The sequence below is a fragment of the Pelobates fuscus genome, chromosome 2 (assembly GCF_036172605.1).
Source record: "Pelobates fuscus isolate aPelFus1 chromosome 2, aPelFus1.pri, whole genome shotgun sequence".
NCBI classification, from domain to species: domain Eukaryota; kingdom Metazoa; phylum Chordata; class Amphibia; order Anura; family Pelobatidae; genus Pelobates; species Pelobates fuscus.
Window position 1 is genome coordinate 132,920,374 of NC_086318.1, and position 20,397 is coordinate 132,940,770.

The 20,397-nt window shown below is 42.3% G+C and overlaps 1 protein-coding gene across 1 annotated transcript in view; it reads right to left on the reverse strand.

Moving 5' to 3' along the window:
- The window catches only part of CCDC39 (coiled-coil domain 39 molecular ruler complex subunit), a 45,048-nt gene extending 31,840 nt beyond the window's left edge, over window positions 1-13,208 (reverse strand). Inside the window, exon 1 of the mRNA XM_063442695.1 lies at window positions 13,054-13,208. Coding sequence (XP_063298765.1) covers window positions 13,054-13,143 — 90 coding nt within the window. The 5' untranslated portion in view covers window positions 13,144-13,208. The remainder of the gene's footprint in view (window positions 1-13,053) is intronic.
- Window positions 13,209-20,397: the final 7,189 nt, after the last annotated feature.

The window sequence follows — 20,397 nt, forward strand, 5'->3', positions numbered from 1 at the left end:
GCAGCAGTTACAAAGGAAATATGTCAGCAAGCAACGCACGATCTACTACATATTCTCTGGAAGGCAGGATACAAGGTGTCCAGGAAGAAGGCTCAGTTGTGTTTGCCAACTGTCAAGTATCTGGGATTCCATATCTCTGAAGGTCAAAGGATTATGGGGCCAGAGAGAAAAGAAGCTGTCTGCCAAATACCAATACCCAAGAATAGAAGACAAGTGCGAGAATTCTTGGGGGCAGCAGGCTTCTGTAGGATATGGATTCCCAGCTATGCGATACTGGCAAAACCTCTGTACGCAGCTATCAAAGGTACAGAGCACGACCCCTTCTTATGGACCCAAGAACAGCAAACGGCATTTGAAGATGTGAAGAAGGCTTTGATGAGTGCCCCAGCATTAGGTCTACCTGATCACACACGACCATTCTACTTATATGTACACGAGCAAAGAAGAATGGCTGTGGGAGTATTGACACAGTACTTGGGATCATGGCAAAGACCTGTTGCCTACATGTCTAAGCAACTGGATGCAGTGGCCAGCGGACTTCCACCTTGTCTAAGAGCCGTAGCTGCAGCCGCCCTGCTAGTAGCTGAAGCCGATAAACTCACTCTGGGTCAAGAACTTTATGTACGAGTCCCACATGCAGTACAGACGTTGTTGGATTACAAAGGAAATCATTGGTTTAGTAACAGCCGTATGACCAAGTATCAAGCAATGTTGTGTGAAAATCCAAGAGTGCATTTAGAGACTGTAAACACCTTAAATCCAGCTACCCTTTTGCCACAACCTACTGAAAGTCAACATGATTGTTTGGAAGTAATGGATGAAGTATTTTCAAGTAGACCAGATCTTCGTGATTTTCCCATCCAGAACCCCGATGTTCAATATTATACCGACGGCAGTAGTTATGTGAAAGAAGGGATCCGCTATGCAGGATATGCAGTAACAACAATAGACAAGGTGATAGAAGCTCGGCCACTGGCGAAAGGAACATCCGCACAAAAGGCAGAATTAATAGCACTAACACGAGCGTTACAATTGGCTGAAGGTTTAAGAGTGAATATCTATACGGACTCTAAGTATGCGTTCTTAACCACTCATGCCCACGGAGCTTTGTATAAAGAAAGAGGACTACTGAATTCAGAAGGCAAAGAAATCAAATACGCAGCCGAAATCCTACAACTATTGGAAGCAGTGTGGGAGCCGAAAGAAGTCGGTATCATACATTGTCGAGCGCATCTGAGAGGAGATGGTGATGTAACCAAGGGAAATCGGATGGCAGATAGTGCAGCTAAGCGTGCTGCTGAATCAGGAAGACAGGAGTATGTGGGGCATATAGCTGCTCTTATACCAACTCCACTGTCCCAATGGACTCCAGTTTATACAGCTCAAGAAGAGGAGTGGTTAAAGACTGAACCGGGAAAGTATTTGGAGAACAAGTGGTATCAGCTAGAAGATGGAAGAATAGTCATACCAGCATCACTAGCGGTAGAAATTGTCCAAAATTATCACAACGGGACACATTCTGGGAGAGACAGTACTGAAGAATCTCTCAGGAAACATTTCTACATACCAAGATTGTCCAACTTGACTCAGGCTATTGTACGCAGATGTGTAACGTGTGCTAAGAATAATGCAAGACAAGGACCAGTAAAGCCACCAGGAGTCCAGTTTATGGGGGGACTCCCCATGTCCGATCTACAAATAGACTTTACAGTGATGCCTAAATCGGGTGGACATCGTTACCTGCTGGTAATTGTGTGCACCTATTCAGGCTGGGTAGAAGCATGTCCTACTCGTACAGAGAAAGCAGGAGAAGTTGTAAGATTCCTGCTACGAGAAATAATACCCCGATATGGACTACCCTGTTCTATAGGATCGGACAATGGTCCAGCTTTTGTTCACCAGTGCCTACAACAACTGACTCATATGCTTGGTATAAAGTGGAGGCTTCATACCGCATATAGACCCCAGAGTTCTGGTAAGGTAGAGAGAATGAATAGAACTATTAAGAACCAGTTGGCTAAAATGTGTCAGGAAACCCAACTTAAGTGGAACGTTCTCTTACCCATAGCTCTATTGCGAATCCGCAGTACCCCTACCAGAAGGATGGGCCTCTCTCCTTTTGAAATCATGTATGGGCGACCACCTCCCGTACTTGGTAACTTAAGGGGGGATTTGAGTCAGTTGGGAGAAGGAATTACCCGGCAGCAGGTTGTAGAGTTGGGTAAGACTATGGAGGAGGTACAGAAATGGGTACAAGATAGATTACCTGTGAATATTTATCCCCCTGTTCATAGTTATCATCCAGGAGACCAAGTGTGGATTAAAGAGTGGAATAATGTACTGTTAGGGCCCAAGTGGAGAGGTCCTTATGTTGTTCTTTTGTCTACCCCTACAGCGATAAAAGTAGCCGAAGTAACTCCGTGGATACATCACTCCAGGGTTAAACCAGCAGCAGTCAATTCTTGGCAAGTTACAGCAGATCCAGAGAATCCCTGCAAGATCCGGTTGAAACGCACTACTCAGTCGGAGTAACGAGGAATTATTGTGGATTACAAATTTTATTGTTACAGGTGTGAGTGAGAAGGCCATAATAAAGCCTGTCCGCTTACCAACACATAGTGTATAAGCCAGGAAAGTCTCGAAGGGACACCTGTGAAGACGAGCAGAACTCCATTCCCTGCAGCCCTCACATCCTGGAAGCTGAGGTTCCATCGCACGGACGAAGACTGAGGATGACGGCGAAAGATGTGCTTTTGATTGTGTTTATTTATATGTGTTTTTATATTCAGGAAGGTAGAGGTACCGACACTCCTAGCTGTGAGGTATGCATTAAGACTACGAGAACAGGTAACCATATTTCCCAAACCCTAATTTGGCATTCACAATACGAATGTAAAGGAGAGGTATCAAGATGTAGATACCTAAATATAGACTATAGTGTGTGCCATTTAGGAGTAGGAGAACCTAAGTGCTTCAGTCCAGAGTATCAACCTCGTACAATTTGGTTGACTCTCAGGAATGGAGATCCTCAGGGGACCCTAATTAATAAGACGGTGTTAGAATCCGTATATTCTTCGGGTGTTCTGCTATTTGATGCGTGTAAAGCGATATCAAGTGGTAGAAAGCCGTGGAATGTATGTGGGGATCTTATATGGGAGAGGACGTATGGGTCTAATGATAAATATATTTGTCCCAGTAGTAAAAATAAGTATGTAAGTCCTAGATGCCCAAATAAAGACTATAACTTTTGCCCATATTGGTCTTGTGTGGGGTGGGCGACTTGGGGACAGACAGTAGATAAAGACATGATAGTGACTAAGTTGCCGACTAGCCCTTATTGTAAGTCTATGGAATGCAACCCAGTCCATATACTTATTAATAACCCCGACAAGTTCCTAGATAAGTATGGAAATTTATTTGGGTTTCAGATATACGGGACGGGTTTAGATCCTGGGACATTATTGTTTATAGGAATAGAGACTGATACGGTATCCTCCCAGACTCATCAAGTATACCATTCCTTTTATGAAGAGATGAGTATAGATAATAAGATCCCCCATAACGCTAAAAACCTGTTCATTGACCTAGCTGAAAGTATTGCCGGTAGTCTTAATGTTACCAACTGCTATGTGTGTGGAGGTACTAACATGGGAGACCAATGGCCTTGGGAAGCAAAGGAGGTAATGTCCGGTTCTGAGGCAGTTGACCAACTAATATCTACACAAGCCGATTATCATTTGAGTGTTAGAGGTAAATCTGAGTGGAGATTAAAGACCTCCATCATAGGTTATGTTTGCATAGCAAGGAAAGGAATAATGTATAATACTTCTGTAGGAGAATTAACTTGTCTAGGGCAAAAAGCTTATGATGATGATACTAAAAATACAACTTGGTGGTCGGCTTCAAATGTCTCAGAACCATCTAACCCGTTTGCTAGATATGCCAGTTTAAAGGATGTGTGGTTTGATTTATCCATCACATCTACCTGGAGAGCCCCAGCAAATTTGTACTGGATCTGTGGTAAGAAAGCCTATTCGGAGTTGCCACAGGACTGGGAAGGGGCATGTGTGTTGGGTATGCTCAAACCATCCTTCTTCTTGTTACCGATTGAAACAGGTGAGACTTTAGGTGTTAAAGTGTATGATGTGAATCATAGGAAGAAAAGGGGACCCTTAGAGATAGGCACCTGGGAAGATAATGAATGGCCTCCCCAGCGTATCATAGATTATTATGGGCCAGCCACGTGGGCAGAAGATGGTACCTTTGGTTATAGAACCCCTATTTATATGCTCAACCGCATTATAAGATTACAGGCGGTGGTTGAGATTATCACTAATGAAATATCACAAGCGCTCAATCTCCTAGTGAAACATAATACCAGGATGAGGACAGCAGTATACCAGAATAGATTAGCCTTGGATTACCTTTTGGCAGTAGAGGGAGGTGTATGTGGGAAGTTTAACCTAAGCAATTGCTGTCTTCAAATAGATGACGAAGGGCAAGCAATAGCTGAGCTTACTAGCCATATGGTTAAACTAGCGCATGTGCCTACTCAGGTATGGAAAGGGTACAATCCAAGTAGTTGGTTTGGTAGCTGGTATGAGTGGTTTGGAGGGCTTAAGGCAGTGGTAGGTGGAGTCCTACTGATTTTACTGTTGTGTCTACTCCTACCGTGTCTTATACCCTTAGTAGTTAGGTCTGTGCAAAGCCTGATAGGAAGTATAGCAGAGAGGAAGGTTGCTGCACAGATAATGGCGATATATAAGTATAAGGCTCTAGATCAAGGAGAACCAATGCAGGAAGATGAGTGTTAAAAGATTCACATCATAAGATAAGTCTGGTCTGGTTCAAGGTAACTTGCGGTGTAAGCAAAACTAAGGTTATGTGATGCCTCAAGTAATTGTAAAATATCAAGAGGCATCAAAGGGGGGAATGTGGTGGAATCTCGGTAAAAATAAATTTAGTAGGCCGAGATTACCACGTGGCATGTGTACGTGCATATGCTGACGTATCGATCAGTTGGTTGCACGAGGCAAGATACGATCAGTAGTGTACGGAGCATGTGCAAGAATACAGGATATAGTATTCCCCTCCTCCATTGTGCTGGACAAGCCATGCGGTCAAACAGGAAGTTAATTCTTATTTGTGTTGATTGGTTAAGAGAATGTGCGGGTGGAGCTTAATATGGGAGGAGTTATATGCCTATATAAGGAGCCTGCACTATTGTCCGGGGCTCAGAATTTGCTGTATTTTGGTGACGCTAGTCCCTCTGAGTCCCGATCGGTGATCCAATAAAGAATCTCTTCCTTCCTGAAGAAACCTGTGTCCATCTCTCTGTGCTTGGCTTCCGTCAGTTTCTCCGGTATCAATATGTAGTGTAAACAAGAATATAGACATATGTTAGACACATCAAGAATTATGCACTATTTTTTTCGTTATACAATGTCAGTATAAACAAAGGATTTCAGAGTGTAGTTCAATTTGTTAGAGAGTGGGAATGAGTGAAAACCTGTACTGAAAATCCTCTCTTTGGAGGATATATATATATATATATATATATATATATATATATATGTATATATATATATATACGTCCCGTGAATAAACCCCGGGTTTGTGCCAGGTGAGCTAAATGCTTGCTGGCGTATATATTAGTGTAGGGTCAAGCTATGGCAAGTAAAAGTTCTAGGATGCTGACCGTATAGAAGCAGTATGAGTAGTACACCAATAGGGTTAGTGCAAGATATGCATATACAAGCTTGTCGCCACGAAGGTATAGTGAGTGGGGGAGCGTGCATCCAGGTTAGTTGCCACGAACCAAGAGGGCTGCGGAGGAGGGGAGGTGTTTTGCACCAGATATTAGTGGTTAGCAGGGCCGGTGCAAGGATTTCTGCCGCCCTAGGCAAAGATCCATTTTGCCACCCTCTCATGTCACTCATTCACTGACAGACACACACTGGCAGACACACACATTCACTAACAAACACACAGACATACACTCACTGACAGACACACACACACGGACCGTCAAACACTCATATAATCACTGACAGATACACACACACACAGGCACACACACACACACACAAACACACTCACTGACAGTCAAACATAGTGAAACACTCACACACTCACTGACACACAGACTCAAACATCCAGCATCCTTACCTCCCTGTTGTTCAGTGTAGGGCAGCTCCTCACTCCTCCAGCGCGCTGTTTAGCCAGTGCCGGAATGATGTCATATTCCAGCTCCCGGCATTACAGAGGGCACGCGAGGGAGGAGTGGGGAGCTGCATAAAGAGCCTCCCTTGCCACCCACACTGTCGCCTGCCTCCTCTCCTCCGGCATTAATTGGCAGAGCAGGCACCTGCCATCAGGGTAAGCAGGTACCTGCTCTGCCATACTGTTTCACAGCTTCGGGGGCGCCCTGAGGTGGCCAAATGGCCATCCTTAGGGCCCCCTGTGACAGGTCTCCTCCAGGCGCCCTCATTTTCAGAACGCTGGAGAATTGGCCCTACCGCTGGGGACAGCACTAGAGTCGCTCGCACAGCGGCCCAGGACAGGGGAAGCCCACCAGGAAATATCCCGGTGAGCCCCCCCAGCAGGCCGGCGCCCTAGTTCAACTAACGGTTGCTCCGGCCCTGGTGGTGAGAGGTCTAAGACTCCCTTATAAGTGGTAGCGTTACTATCAGGTGTATTCCCGATTTAAACTATATGCTCCTTGAACCGAGAGATATGTCTGTGATACTCTTCAAGTGTAACAAACAATATAAAACAATATAAAAAAGAGGAACTAATGCCAATTTAAACAAACCAAATTAAAGTGTTGTATTTTAGGACTACATAGATCTGTCTGGTTCATCCACTAGTTATGGATCCAATGGGCTGGTTGCAGTCCAGTACATGGTACCAATGCTTGTCATCCTCTTGCCCTAGGGACAAAGGGGTGATATTATCAGGGTCCCAAGATGTTCCTGGATATGTTTTGGTCAAGGTTGCAGTTGGTAGGGACAGTTCCAATTTCTTTAGCAAAGTTGGTGCTTCTTCCATCAAAGTGAGGATGGGTTACCACCAGAGAGCTGTTAGCCTCCCATCTATAAACCAAGCCTGCTGATCGCAGTTGAGATGTGACAGGAGTATAGGATTTCCACCATAGTAAAGTTGCTCTGGTGAGATCCTGGAAAAAGGTTAGAGTAGAATCCTCAAATGTGAGGGGCGTTTTGACTTTAAGAGCAGCCATTATTTGGATTTTGTCCTGTACGATGATACAGCGAAGTATGATGTCCCTTGACATATTTGGTGTTGAGTGGATGGTGCTGGGAACTGAGTAGGTTCCATCGATTGTTAGTTTCCATGCCGCTGCATGGGACAGAATGGTGGCTAGTTGGCGTCGGATATAGTGTGGTAATCTCTCCGATACCTCTCTGATACAGTAGCGAGTACACAAATTTTAATTTGAGTGCTGCGTTGGTGGTCTTCCATGGCCGTGAATTTAACTGACAGGACCGTTTGTTGGGTCTGGAGTTGGTGCACTGAGTCACTGAGGGTAGTCAGGTTAGTGTGTATATCAGTAATGTCCTCTTCGGAGGCCCTTACCCGTTCTGTGACCGCCTGCACTTCAGTTTTAAGAAGAGCGGAGTACGCCGCTAAGAGTTTGTGGATGTAACAGGACCCTCAGGTTGCGTTTGGTGGTGGAAGCGGTGACACTGTAGTGTTCCTTTAACTTTTATTGGAATCCAAAATAGCGTTCACATTACAGGAGTAGACACTGATGATAGAGAGACTAGCAAGTCCCATTTAAAGATGGAGTATTGTCATTTCTCATGATTTTTTCTGTTATGTTTACTTATCACCTATATTTAAAGGAAGACACCAAGCATTACTCAGCTCACTGTATTGTTTTTTGTAAGGAGACTGGTTTGACTTTCTTACCTGGGATTTATCTGATACCGCTATCCCCTTCTATCACTAATGCCAAAAAAAACAGAAGGTTCTAACTAAGAGCACTATCGTGATTTCTAATGGTTATGGTGCTTGGAGTATTGGTTCAACAAATAGGTATTTGTAAGGTGTGGAAAAGTAAAATTACAAATCTTAACCCTGCAACTGTTTGCTTCTATTTTGGCTCCCTGTCAAGTCATTATTATAAGCTGTGTCCTTTGCACCTGAGAGTCAGCCTAGACAAAGCATACTGAGAACGAGAGAACTGAAATAATATTTCCATTTCTCCTGCTCATTTGCCCAATATCGAGACAAATACCTAGACTTAACTATATTGATATGTAATTTACTATATCTTAATTTACTAACTATAATTTTTTTCAAGTTTTTTAAAAAAGCATCACATGAATAAAGATTAACACAAATTATATGTGATTTTTCAGCATTTTATTTAATGGAGTACTTTCATACTGACATATAGCTTATTCACTAACAGTAACGTCTGCAGTGTGAATGAGAACCTTTCTACAAGAACTCAGGCTCTATTTGTTCTTGATTTTTTACTTGCAACTAGTGTTAAGGCTTCATAACTGGAACTTATCCAATAACCCACTTCAACCCAGGAGCTGCCCAGGTTGCATAATCATCTTTGAATCCTGAGATGCATTTGACATTTCTTTAGTAATTTGTAATGATATTTTACTGCAAATTGCCTGTTTTATCAAAAACACAAAGATTGTTTCATTTTTTTTCCATTTGCTATTTTTTTCCTTTTTGTTCCTCTGGATTTTTTTTCAAATGTCTTGATTCATTATACTGTTTTGCTTGTAGTATTATGCAGTTTGTCTATTATATTGCGTATGTTGTATGGCTCCAGCAGATTTTACCAGTGATTATTACAATTTACAACCCCTTACAGCCTACTCGTTTCCTACCATGATCCCCTGATCTCTGCTATCTTTGCTTGTACATTTACTGATTTGTTCTAGTATTTGTTTTTTAGTTTATATATTTTTTTTGTTTATAAGATAAGAACATCTCTCTGATAAAGACAAACATCTAGTTTCTCATGATAAGGAGGATTAACTCTGCTTCTCCATGGTGAGAATTATAAAGATAAAGAAGGCCATTTTCAGAGTTATAATAAACGGATATTACTGGCCAAAGCTGGTTATGAATGGAATAACGGTACAAACGGTACAGTTACATTTGAAATATTTTTATCCTTCGACAGCGCTTGCAAGGTCATACAGAGGGCATGCTTTCTATCCTCTAATCCACCACAACTACTGAAGCTGTTGAGATGGGTACTTCTCCAAGGAACACAGATTTCTGTTCTGCTTGATCAGTGACATAACACACTTGCCTTCCCTCCTACGCTACTCATCTCCAAGCTTTTTTCAAGGTCACACTGAGTTCATCCAAACTACTAAAACATCTCAAGACTAAGAAAGAAGTCGAAATCAGCTTTCCACACATATAAGGCCATTTCTACCTTTACACCATTACTATCTTGCACTCCAAGCTTTGTTCATCTCCACCCATTAAATCTCAACCGTAACTACCACAACCAGAACTCTCCAGATCTTTTATCTTCTACAAACCCTTGCAGTCAGCAAAGAAAACCTTTAATGTGCCTAGAGCCTTATGCCCTCATCCGCGGTCCCTGGACAATTTATAGTATAGCCGTATCAGTGTTTGTACAGAAAGGGAGTCCATGAATAAGCACATAATTTATCTGGATTTCTCATGATACTCTTGCTTTTTGTTAGAGGGATTTTTCTGTATGTATTCTAGAGGAATCAACAGTGACTGACAAATTGCCCATAGTTTTTTACCACAGCGCCATAATCCATCAGGCAGACATATGATAATGCAGCAGCCCGGTTTCAACTGAGCATTAACACATATATGACACCATTACAGAGCTGGCATGTGCCAAGACCAATACCCATGTTGTACACTCGTCACAGTTCTAAAATTGAGGCAGAGTTAAAAGTTCACCTTGGGCCTTGCAGATGGATTCTTGAGTGGAGACCTGCAAACTGATAGCTATGTAATGTGGTTGTAAAGAGAGTAAGTCCATAAAGAGGCTATATAGTAGGAAACCTTCCTAAGAACTAGGCTGAATAGAAATATAGTAATGAGAAGGGGGAATTGGCTATAGGTATTGAGTCATGCTATGGCAAAATGGTCCTTGCTAATTAGAAGAGGCTGGAATTATGGAACTGAACTAATCTAAAAGGGACCAATGCATTCTTTACTAGTGTCAAGTGGCATTGTCACTGGAAGGTAAGTAGTGGACTGTGCTACTGGAAGGAAGCTGAAGGGGACTGTGGTAGTAAAAAGAAATGGGTATGTTATTAGTCTGTGTTTGTGTTATTAGTTGGTGGATTTGGGCAATTACATGAAGGCTGTGTGTTTTGATTGTTAAACAAATGAGAGGAAAATCTGATACTGCAAGGGGACTTAGCTAATGAAAAGGGAATATATGATTGTGATGGGGAGTAAGTTTCTCTGTATTGGGGGAGTAGAAGCTGGTTAATGAGAAATGAGTCTGAATTGTAGGCACATAAGCTAATGAGAAAAGAAAAAGGAGTTTATGTCACAGGGAGATGTAGTTTTTCTAATGAGAATTGGATTCAGATATAGGGAGCACAGATGCATTTATAATAATGGGAGCTGTGTTTTGTAGTGGTTGGTCTAATTGAATGAAAATTAGACAATCATTGTTATAGAGATAAGACTTGGTTATTGAAAAACTTTATTTGAATTACAAGGAAGGTTGTGTTATATGAGGAAGCAGTGTTATGCATATGGTGATATTTTGATAGCAAATATTGCTAAAGGTGGAGGATACTGGCAGCACCAGAGTAGTAAGAGCTGTTGAAGTGTTGGTGGAACTGATGATGGGATTAAGGGGTTTAGAGATGGATGAAGAAAGAAGAAAATATGGGAACTAATAGTGGGAGCAATGCATCAGAAATGGATGCAGAGAGATGAGGCTTGAGGGAACAGGTGGTGGGTGGCAGAGGTGACAGACATATACTGTAATGAAAATAATCAGGTAACAGCTAGTGATGAGTGAGGGCTGTCACCAATCCAGGTACCCCCAACATTAAATACACACTACAGATCATATAAACACAGAAAGATTTATTTACTGTCTCCTAGTGATTTCCACTCTTATCATGAGTGCTGAATACCGAGCTATACATACATACATACATACTATATGTCAGGCAATGTACTCAGTATACATACAATACATGCAGTACATACAGTATATAGTGGTACAATACATACAGTATATAGGGGTACAATGCATGCAGTATATACAGTATATAGGGGTACAGGACATGCAGTATATACAGTATATAGGGGTAAAATGCATCCAGTATATACAGTATATAGGGGTACAGTACATGCAGTATATACAGTATACAGGGGTACAATGCATACAGTATATACAGTATATAGGAGTACAGTACATACAATACATACAATACATGCAGTACATGCAGTATATAGTGGTACAATACATACAGTGAATGCAATATATACAGTATATAGTGATACAATACATACAATGCATGCAGTATATGCAGTATATAGGGGTACAATGCATGCAGTATATACAGTATATAGTGGTAGGTACAGTACATGCAGTATATACAGTATATAGGGGTACAGTTTATGCAGTATATACAGTATATAGTGGTAGGTACAGTACATGCAGTATATACAGTATATAGTGGTAGGTACAGTACATGCAGTATATACAGTATATAGGGGTACAGTACATGCAGTATATACAGTATATAGTGGTAGGTACAGTTCATACAGTATATAGTGGTAGGTACAGTACATGCAGTATATACAGTATATAGGGGTACAGTACATGCACTATATACAGTATATAGTGGTAGGTACAGTACATACAGTATATACAGTATATAATGGTAGGTACAGTACATGCAGTATATACAGTATATATGGGTACAGTACATGCAGTATATACAGTATATAGTGGTAGGTACAGTACATGCAGTATATACAGTATATAGGGGTACAGTACATGCAGTATATACAGTATATAGTGGTAGGTACAGTACATGCAGTATATACAGTATATAGGGGTACAGTACATGCAGTATATACAGTATATAGTGGTAGGTACAGTACATACAGTATATAGTGGTAGGTACTTTACATGCAGTATATACAGTATATAGGGGTACAATGCATGCAGTATATACAGTATATAGGGGTAGGTACAGTACATGCAGTATATACAGTATATAGTGGTAGGTACAGTACATACAGTATATAGTGGTAGGTACAGTACATGCAGTATATACAGTATATAGTGGTAGGTACAGTACATGCAGTATATACAGTATATAGTGGTAGGTACAGTACATGCAGTAATACTGCATGTACTGTACCTACCACTATATACTGTATATACTGCATGTACTGTACCTACCACTATATACTGTATATACTGCATGTACTGTACCTACCACTATATACTGTATATACTGCATGTACTGTACCCCTATATACTGTATATACTGCATGTACTGTACCTACCCCTATATACTGTATATACTGCATGTACTGTACCTACCACTATATACTGTATATACTGCATGTACTGTACCTACCACTATATACTGTATATACTGCATGTACTGTACCCCTATATACCGTATATACTGCAGCAGTATATACAGTATATAGGGGTACAGTACATGCAGTATATACAGTATATAGTGGTAGGTACAGTACATGCAGTATATACAGTATATAGGGGTACAGTACATGCAGTATATACAGTATATAGTGTTAGGTACAGTACATACAGTATATAGTGGTAGGTACTTTACATGCAGTATATACAGTATATAGGGGTACAATGCATGCAGTATATACAGTATATAGGGGTACAATGCATGCAGTATATACAGTATATAGGGGTACAGTACATGCAGTATATCGTGGTACAGTACATGCAGTATATACAGGTGTATTGCAGCACATAGCACTCAGTGCATTAATGTGTGAGCTCAGATGGTGAAGGTATGGACACAGAGAGCTGACTCTCACCTCATCCTCCAGGGATTTATTCTCCGTGTTGGCCACAGGGATGGCGAAGCCGTCGGCCCAGTGTAGCTCAGCGAGGATCTCTCGACTCATTTTTACGGTCGGTGCCGGTGTCAATGAAAGCAGGAACGGGTGATGCCGGTCCGGCCCTTCCTATGGCTGCTCGCTGCTGCTGTTGTTGTCAGCGCTCGTAGCAACTAGAGCTGGTTACCAGGAAGTGGCCGCCCGCACGTGACTGGACAGGCTGCAGCGCCCGGTCTCCATGCAAGCGGACAACATGCACAGCTCACACCATGGACTCATACCATGGGCTGTCACCGGGAGCCTGGCTCCTAGGGCTCATACCATGGACTGTCACAGGGAGCCTGGCTCCTAGGGCTCATACCATGGACTGTCACAGGGAGCCTGGCTCCTAGGGCTCATACCATGGACTGTCACAGGGAGCCTGGCTCCTAGGGCTAATTCCATGGGCTGTCGCAGGGAGCCTGGCTCCTAGGGCTCATACCATGGACTGTCACAGGGAGCCTGGCTCCTAGGGCTAATTCCATGGGCTGTCGCAGGGAGCCTGGCTCCTAGGGCTCATACCATGGACTGTCACAGGGAGCCTGGCTCCTAGGGCTAATTCCATGGGCTGTCACAGGGAGCCTGGCTCCTAGGGCTCATACCGTGGACCGTCACAGGGAGCCTGGCTCCTAGGGCTAATTCCATGGGCTGTCACAGGGAGCCTGGCTCCTAGGGCTCATACCATGGGCTGTCACAGGGAGCCTGGCTCCTAGGACTAATACCATGGACTGTCACAGGGAGCCTGGCTCCTAGGGCTAATACCATGGGCTGTCACAGGGAGCCTGGCTCCTAGGGCTAATACCATGGGCTGTCACAGGGCGCCTGGCTCCTAGGGCTCATACCATGGGCTGTCACAGGGAGCCTGGCTCCTAGGGCTCATACCATGGGCTGGCTCATGGGCAATCACCATGGGCTATCACAGGGAGCCTGACTCATGGGCTATCAGAGGGAGCTTGGCTCTTACGGCAATCACCATGGGCTACCACAGGGAGCCTGGCTTCTAGGGCTCATACCATGGGCTGTCACAGGGAGCCTGGCTCCTAGGACTAATACCATGGACTGTCACAGGGAACCTGGCTCCTAGGGCTAATACCATGGGCTGTCACAGGGAGCCTGGCTCCTAGGGATAATACAATGGGCTGTCACAGGGCGCCTGGCTCCTAGGGCTCATACCATGGGCTGTCACAGGGAGCCTGGCTCCTAGGGCTCGTACCATGGGCTGGCTCATGGGCAATCACCATGGGCTATCACAGGGAGCCTGGCTCATGGGCTATCAGAGGGAGCTTGGCTCTTACGGCAATCACCATGGGCTACCACAGGGAGCCTGGCTTCTAGGGCTGTCAGCATGGGCTATCACAGGGAGCTTGGCTCTTAGGGCTCATATCACCATGGGCTACCACAGGGAGTCTGGCTTCTAGGGATACCACCAGGGGCTCTCACCATGGGCTACCACAGGGAGCCTGGCTCCTATTATTAATGACAACTATAGGTGTCAGTGTGAAAGTAATATTTGTTCAAGAGTGCCCGTCATGCTGTTAATAGCTTATGCTGTTTTCTTAACACCTTAGTGACCAGACCGTTTTTCAATTTTCTTACCGTTAAGAACCAGGTCTATTTTTACAATTCTGCAGTGTTTGTATCTAGCTGTAATTTTCCTCTTACTCATTTACTGTACCCACACATATTATATACTGTTTTTCTCGCCAATAAATGGCCTTTCTAAAGATACCATTATTTTCATCATATCATATAATTGACTATACATTTTTTTATAAAATATGAAGAAATGTAAAAAAAAACACACTTTTTCTAACTTTGACCCTCAAAATCTGTTACGCATCTACAACCACCAAAAAACACCTGTACTAAATAGTTTCTAAATTTTGTGTTAGTTTCTTTTTGAGTTAAGAAATACCCAATGTTAACATGTTCTTAGCAGGGGTTTTTTTTTTTTTTTACAAGTTATAGGGCTATAAGTACAAGTAGGACATTGCTGTTTCAAAATATATATTTTTGAAATGTATCAATAGTGACACTATAACACTGTTATCTGTCATACATCTCTGAATCACACCTCACATGTACATATTTTATTAAAGTAGATAACCCAGGATATTCAATATGGGGTATGTCCAGTCTTTTTTGGTAGCCACTTAGTCACAAACACTGGCCAAAGTTAGCATTTATATTTGTGTGTTAGAAATGCAAAAAACTATTACGCTAACTTTGGCCAGTGTTTGTGACTAAGTGGCTACTAAAAAAGACTGAACATACCCCATTTGCAATACCTTGGGTTGTCTTCTTTTGCAAATGGTATGCCATCATTGTGGAAATTCTCGTTCCTGGGCTACCATACACTCTCAGAGCCAATCTGGCAAATTTCAATGTGAAAAAAAGGAAAATCAAGCCTTATATTTGACCCTATACTTAAAAAAAAAACCTATAAAACCTGTATATGGGGGGCACTGTTATACCCCCCATGAGACTTCGCTGAACACAAATATGAGTGTTGCAAAACAGTAAAACGTATCACAATAATATCGTCAGTGAAAGTGCCGTTTGTGTGTGAAAAATGCAAAAAACTTACTGACAATATCAGCAATATCATCGCTGTGATATGTTGTACCGTTTTGAAACACTAACATTTGTGTTCAGCAAAGTCTCCCAAGTAAAACAGTACCCCCATGTACAGGTTTTAGGGTGTCATGGAAAGTTACAGGGTTAAGTACAGTGCTAGCAAATTAAATTCTCCGGACTTTCGCCTGGGTTGTCAGGCAGGTCCCTCAAATTGCAATCAATAAAATTACTTAATTATGTAAAAATAAATATTACATAAATATGCACATATTGATATGTATATATATATATATATATATATATATATATATATATATATTTTGTATTATTTTTATTTATTTATATATACATAGATATATAAATAAATTCATTCTAAGTGTATTTTGATATATATATAATATATATTAATATTAATATCAAAATACAGTTAGAGTAAAATTACATATATATATATATATATATGCACTGCTCAAAAAAAAAAAAAAGGGAACACTTGAACAACGCAATGTAACTCCAAGTCATTCACACTTCTGTGAAATCAAACTGTCCACTTAGGAAGCAACACTGAGTGACAATCAATTTCACATGCTGTTGTGCAAATGGGATAGAAAACAGGTGGGAATTATAGGCAATTAGCAAGACACCCCCAATAATGGAGTGGTTTTGCAGGTGGTGACCACAGACCACTTCTCAGTTCTTATGCTTCCTGACTGATGTTTTGCTCACTTTTGAATGCTGGTGGTGCTTTCACTCTAGTGGTAGCATGAGACGGAGTCTACAACCCACACAAGTGGCTCAGGTAGTGCAGCTCATCCAGGATGGCACATCAATGCAAGCTGTGGCAAGAAGGTTTGCTGTGTCTGTCGTCTTTGTCTTTGTTGTGTCTGGCGTAGTGCCTAGAGCATGGAGGCGCTACCAGGAGACAGGCCAGTACATCAGAAGACGTGGAGGAGGCCGTAGGAGGGCGACAACCCAGTAGCAGGACCGCTACCTCCGCCTTTGTGCAAGGAGGAACAGGAGGAGCACTGCCAGAGCCTTGCAAAATGACCTCCAGCAGGCCACAAATGTGCATGTGTCTGCTCAAATGGTCAGAAATAGATTCCATGAGGGTGGTATGAGGACCCGACGTCCACATGTGGGGGTTGTGCTTACAGCCCAACACCGTGCAGGACGTTTGGCATTTGCCAGATAACACCAAGATTGGCAAATTCGCCACTGGCGCCCTGTGCTCTTCACAGATGAAAGCAGGTTCACACTGAGCACATGTGGCAGACGTGACAGAGTCTGGAGACGCCATGGAGAACGTTCTGCTGCCTGCAATATCCTCCAGCATGACCGGTTTGGCAGTGGGTCAGTTATGGTGTGGGGTGGCATTTCTTTGGGGGGCTGCACAGCCCTCCATGTGCTCGCCAGAGGTAGCCTGACTGCCATTAGGTACCGAGATGAGATCCTCAGACCCCTTGTGAGACCATATGCTGGTGCGGTTGGCCCTGGGTTCCTCCTAATGCAAGACAATGCTAGACCTCATGTGGCTGGAGTGTGTCAGCAGTTACTGCAAGACGAAGGCATTGATGCTATGGACTGGCCCGCCCGTTCCCCAGACCTGAATCCAATTGAGCACATCTGGGACATCATGTCTCGCTCCATCCACAAAAGTCACGTTGCACCACAGACTGTCCAGGAGTTGGCAGATGCTTTAGTCCAGGTATGGGAGGAGATCCCTTAGGAGACCATCCACCACCTCATCAGAAGCATGCACAGGCGTTGTAGGGAGGTCATACAGGCACGTGGAGGCCACACACACTACTGAGCCTCATTTTGGCTTGTTTTAAGGACATTACATCAAAGTTGGATCAGCCTGTAGTGTGTTTTTCCACTTTAATTTTGAGTGTGACTCCAAATCCAGACCTCCATCAGTTGAAAAATGTGATTTCCATTTTTTTTTTATTTATGTGTGATTTTGTTGTCAGCACATTCAACTATGTAAAGAACAAAGTATTTCAGAAGAATATTTAATTCATTCAGATCTAGGATGTGTTATTTCTGTGTTCCCTTTATTTTTTTTTAACAGTGTACATATAGTGATTCTTACACTATAGGGGCAGGGATTATGCTTGTGTTCCTGACCCTATAGTGTTCCTTTACTGTACAGTGTTTAAAATTTAGAGTTTAGCATTACTTATCTACTGCTGGAGCCTGCAGCAGCCTCCTGTGTGTTATTAAAGTTCAACAGAGCAGGAGATGGGACTGTTGGTTAATAAATGAAACAACCTGTGACCTATGCTGAACTACAAAGCAAATACTGGGATTTATAATGTGTGTTCTAGGAACACCACATGGACACATTTGGAGGACCAATACTGGATTTGGAATCTTAACTACTTTCTGTCATCAAATGAAAAAAATAACTTGTATTTTATAACTTTACAATTTTTTGTTTTACATTTTAGACTTCATGACAATCAGATGCCTTATATAAAAATATATTTCAGAAGAAATCATTATTTTTCAAATATCTCCATGGCACTACTACAGAGATAACCATGGCAGCACTACAGATGGTTGTAGCTCCTTCCACTTATAAACTTGACAGGAGCACATCCTAATTCAATAAAAGGAGCTCCATTCCCTACATCCCAATCTTTTTTCGTCTCCACTCCCATTTGGACTTAACATGCTTTGCACCTTTTTTTTTCTTTGTGGCTAACTTGAGTCTAGGTACCCCTGCCCCATGGGGAGTTCAGCCTCTCTCAACTGGAAGCCTTAGCACATGGTGCCTCATGATTCTCTGCTTAGGAACCAGGTAGACATGCTGCAGTGGTCCTATAGGTAGCAGCTGGATGTGCCAGAGCCCCTTGAGTGGTAATTCCCTATTATGGGTTCATCTATCTAACTTGTAGTATGTTCAGGCATCTTAGGCTTTTGGATAGCCTTCTCTTAGATCTTTAGATGCTGGGAACCTTCTGGTAACTTTGCTCTTTCTTTGATCTGATTTTTACACTGTTTGTCTTTGTTCTCTGGTGTTCTCCCCCATGTTTTTATGGAGTTCTGTTCTTGGAAAGCATGGTGGAACACACACCGGATTGCGCATGCTCAGTTGTGCATTTCCATTTTTTATTTTATTTTTTTACTTCTGGGAGCCTTTTTAATGGTGGTTCTGGATTCAGGGGAGTCCCCTGAAGTTTGCTATCTCCTCTACCTCTCTTGCAGTCAGGCTTACCCTTGTGTGTAATTGCTGCAGTTAATTCTTTCTCTCTTTTCTCATGTTTCCTGTTTTATTATTATTAACGTTTCTTCTTGAATTCTTTTTCTCCAGGATTCCTTTCCTAGCACTAAGGTTACTGATAATTTTTTTTTTTTAGAGTTGTTTAAAGTCATTGGTATTATTAATATGATAAAAACCTCTTTTCTTGTCTTGTGTTTTTTCTTTCCCTGAATATGGGGGCTACAAAGTATTATTTTCTTATTCTAGCTTTCCTTTTATGGATGCAGTCTCCTGACCTTTCTTCAAAAAGTAGATTGCACTCGAGAATTTCTGAGTAAGTCACTTTGTTATTAGTTATTTGGAATATAGTGCTTTGATTTACCTTGTCTGATGACTGGTTTTACAGTTCTCAAAAATAATCCTCTTGAAAAAAGAATAAAGCTCATTTATGCATAGCTTGTGATGGGAATGATATGACAGGTTGACTTGCTCACAAGCTCCTGATGGGTCTATGGGTCTTCAGAACTATGTCTGTGTGTGTGTGTGTGCGCATGTCTGTATCAGTATGTCTGTATGTGTCAGTATATCAGTGTATGTGTGTGTCTGTGAATGTGTCAGCATATCTGTCACTATATGTGTCTGTGTATCTGTGTGTTTGTGTCAGTGTGTATATATGTGTGTGTATCTGTGTATTTGCAAGTGAGTCAGTGGGTGTGTATGTGTATCTGCATGTCTCTATGTTGTCATTGTGTATTTCTGTGTATCTGTATGTTGTCAGTGTATCTATCTGTATGTTATCAGTATGTATATCTGTCAGTCTGTATATCGGTGTGTGTGTCTGTGTATCTGCATGTGTGTCAGGTTGTGTATCTGTGTGCAGTGGTGTATTTTAGTTTTGCCTAACCACCCTGAAGTCCCTCTAGTGGCTGTCTGGTAGACAGTCACTAGAGGTGGAGTTAACCCCTCAAGGTACTTATTGCAGTTTCTGAGAAACTGCAATAATCACACTTGCAGGGTTAAAGAGATTGGCACACTGCACCCAGACCACTTCACTGAGCTGAAGTGGTCTAAGCTCCTATAGTGTCCCTTTAAGCATACACTCTGACACACACATTCACTGACAGACACACAGATGTCACTGACAGTCAGACACACTGATTTGACACACATATATTGACAGACACACATTGGCAGATACACACTTACAGTCACATACATACACTCACTGACAAACACAGCCTCACTGATTTGACGCACACACATTCACTGACACACTCATTTATTGACAGAGACACGCACACTGACAGACACACACTGACACTCATTGTCAGACACACTGATAGTCACACAATCAGAGACTCTCACTGATTTGACACACACAAACACACATGCATTAACAAACACACGCATGCACTAACAGACACTCACAGGCATACACACACCCACACATATACACTCACAGACATACACACACACTCAGACAGACACAGACTCACAACTAC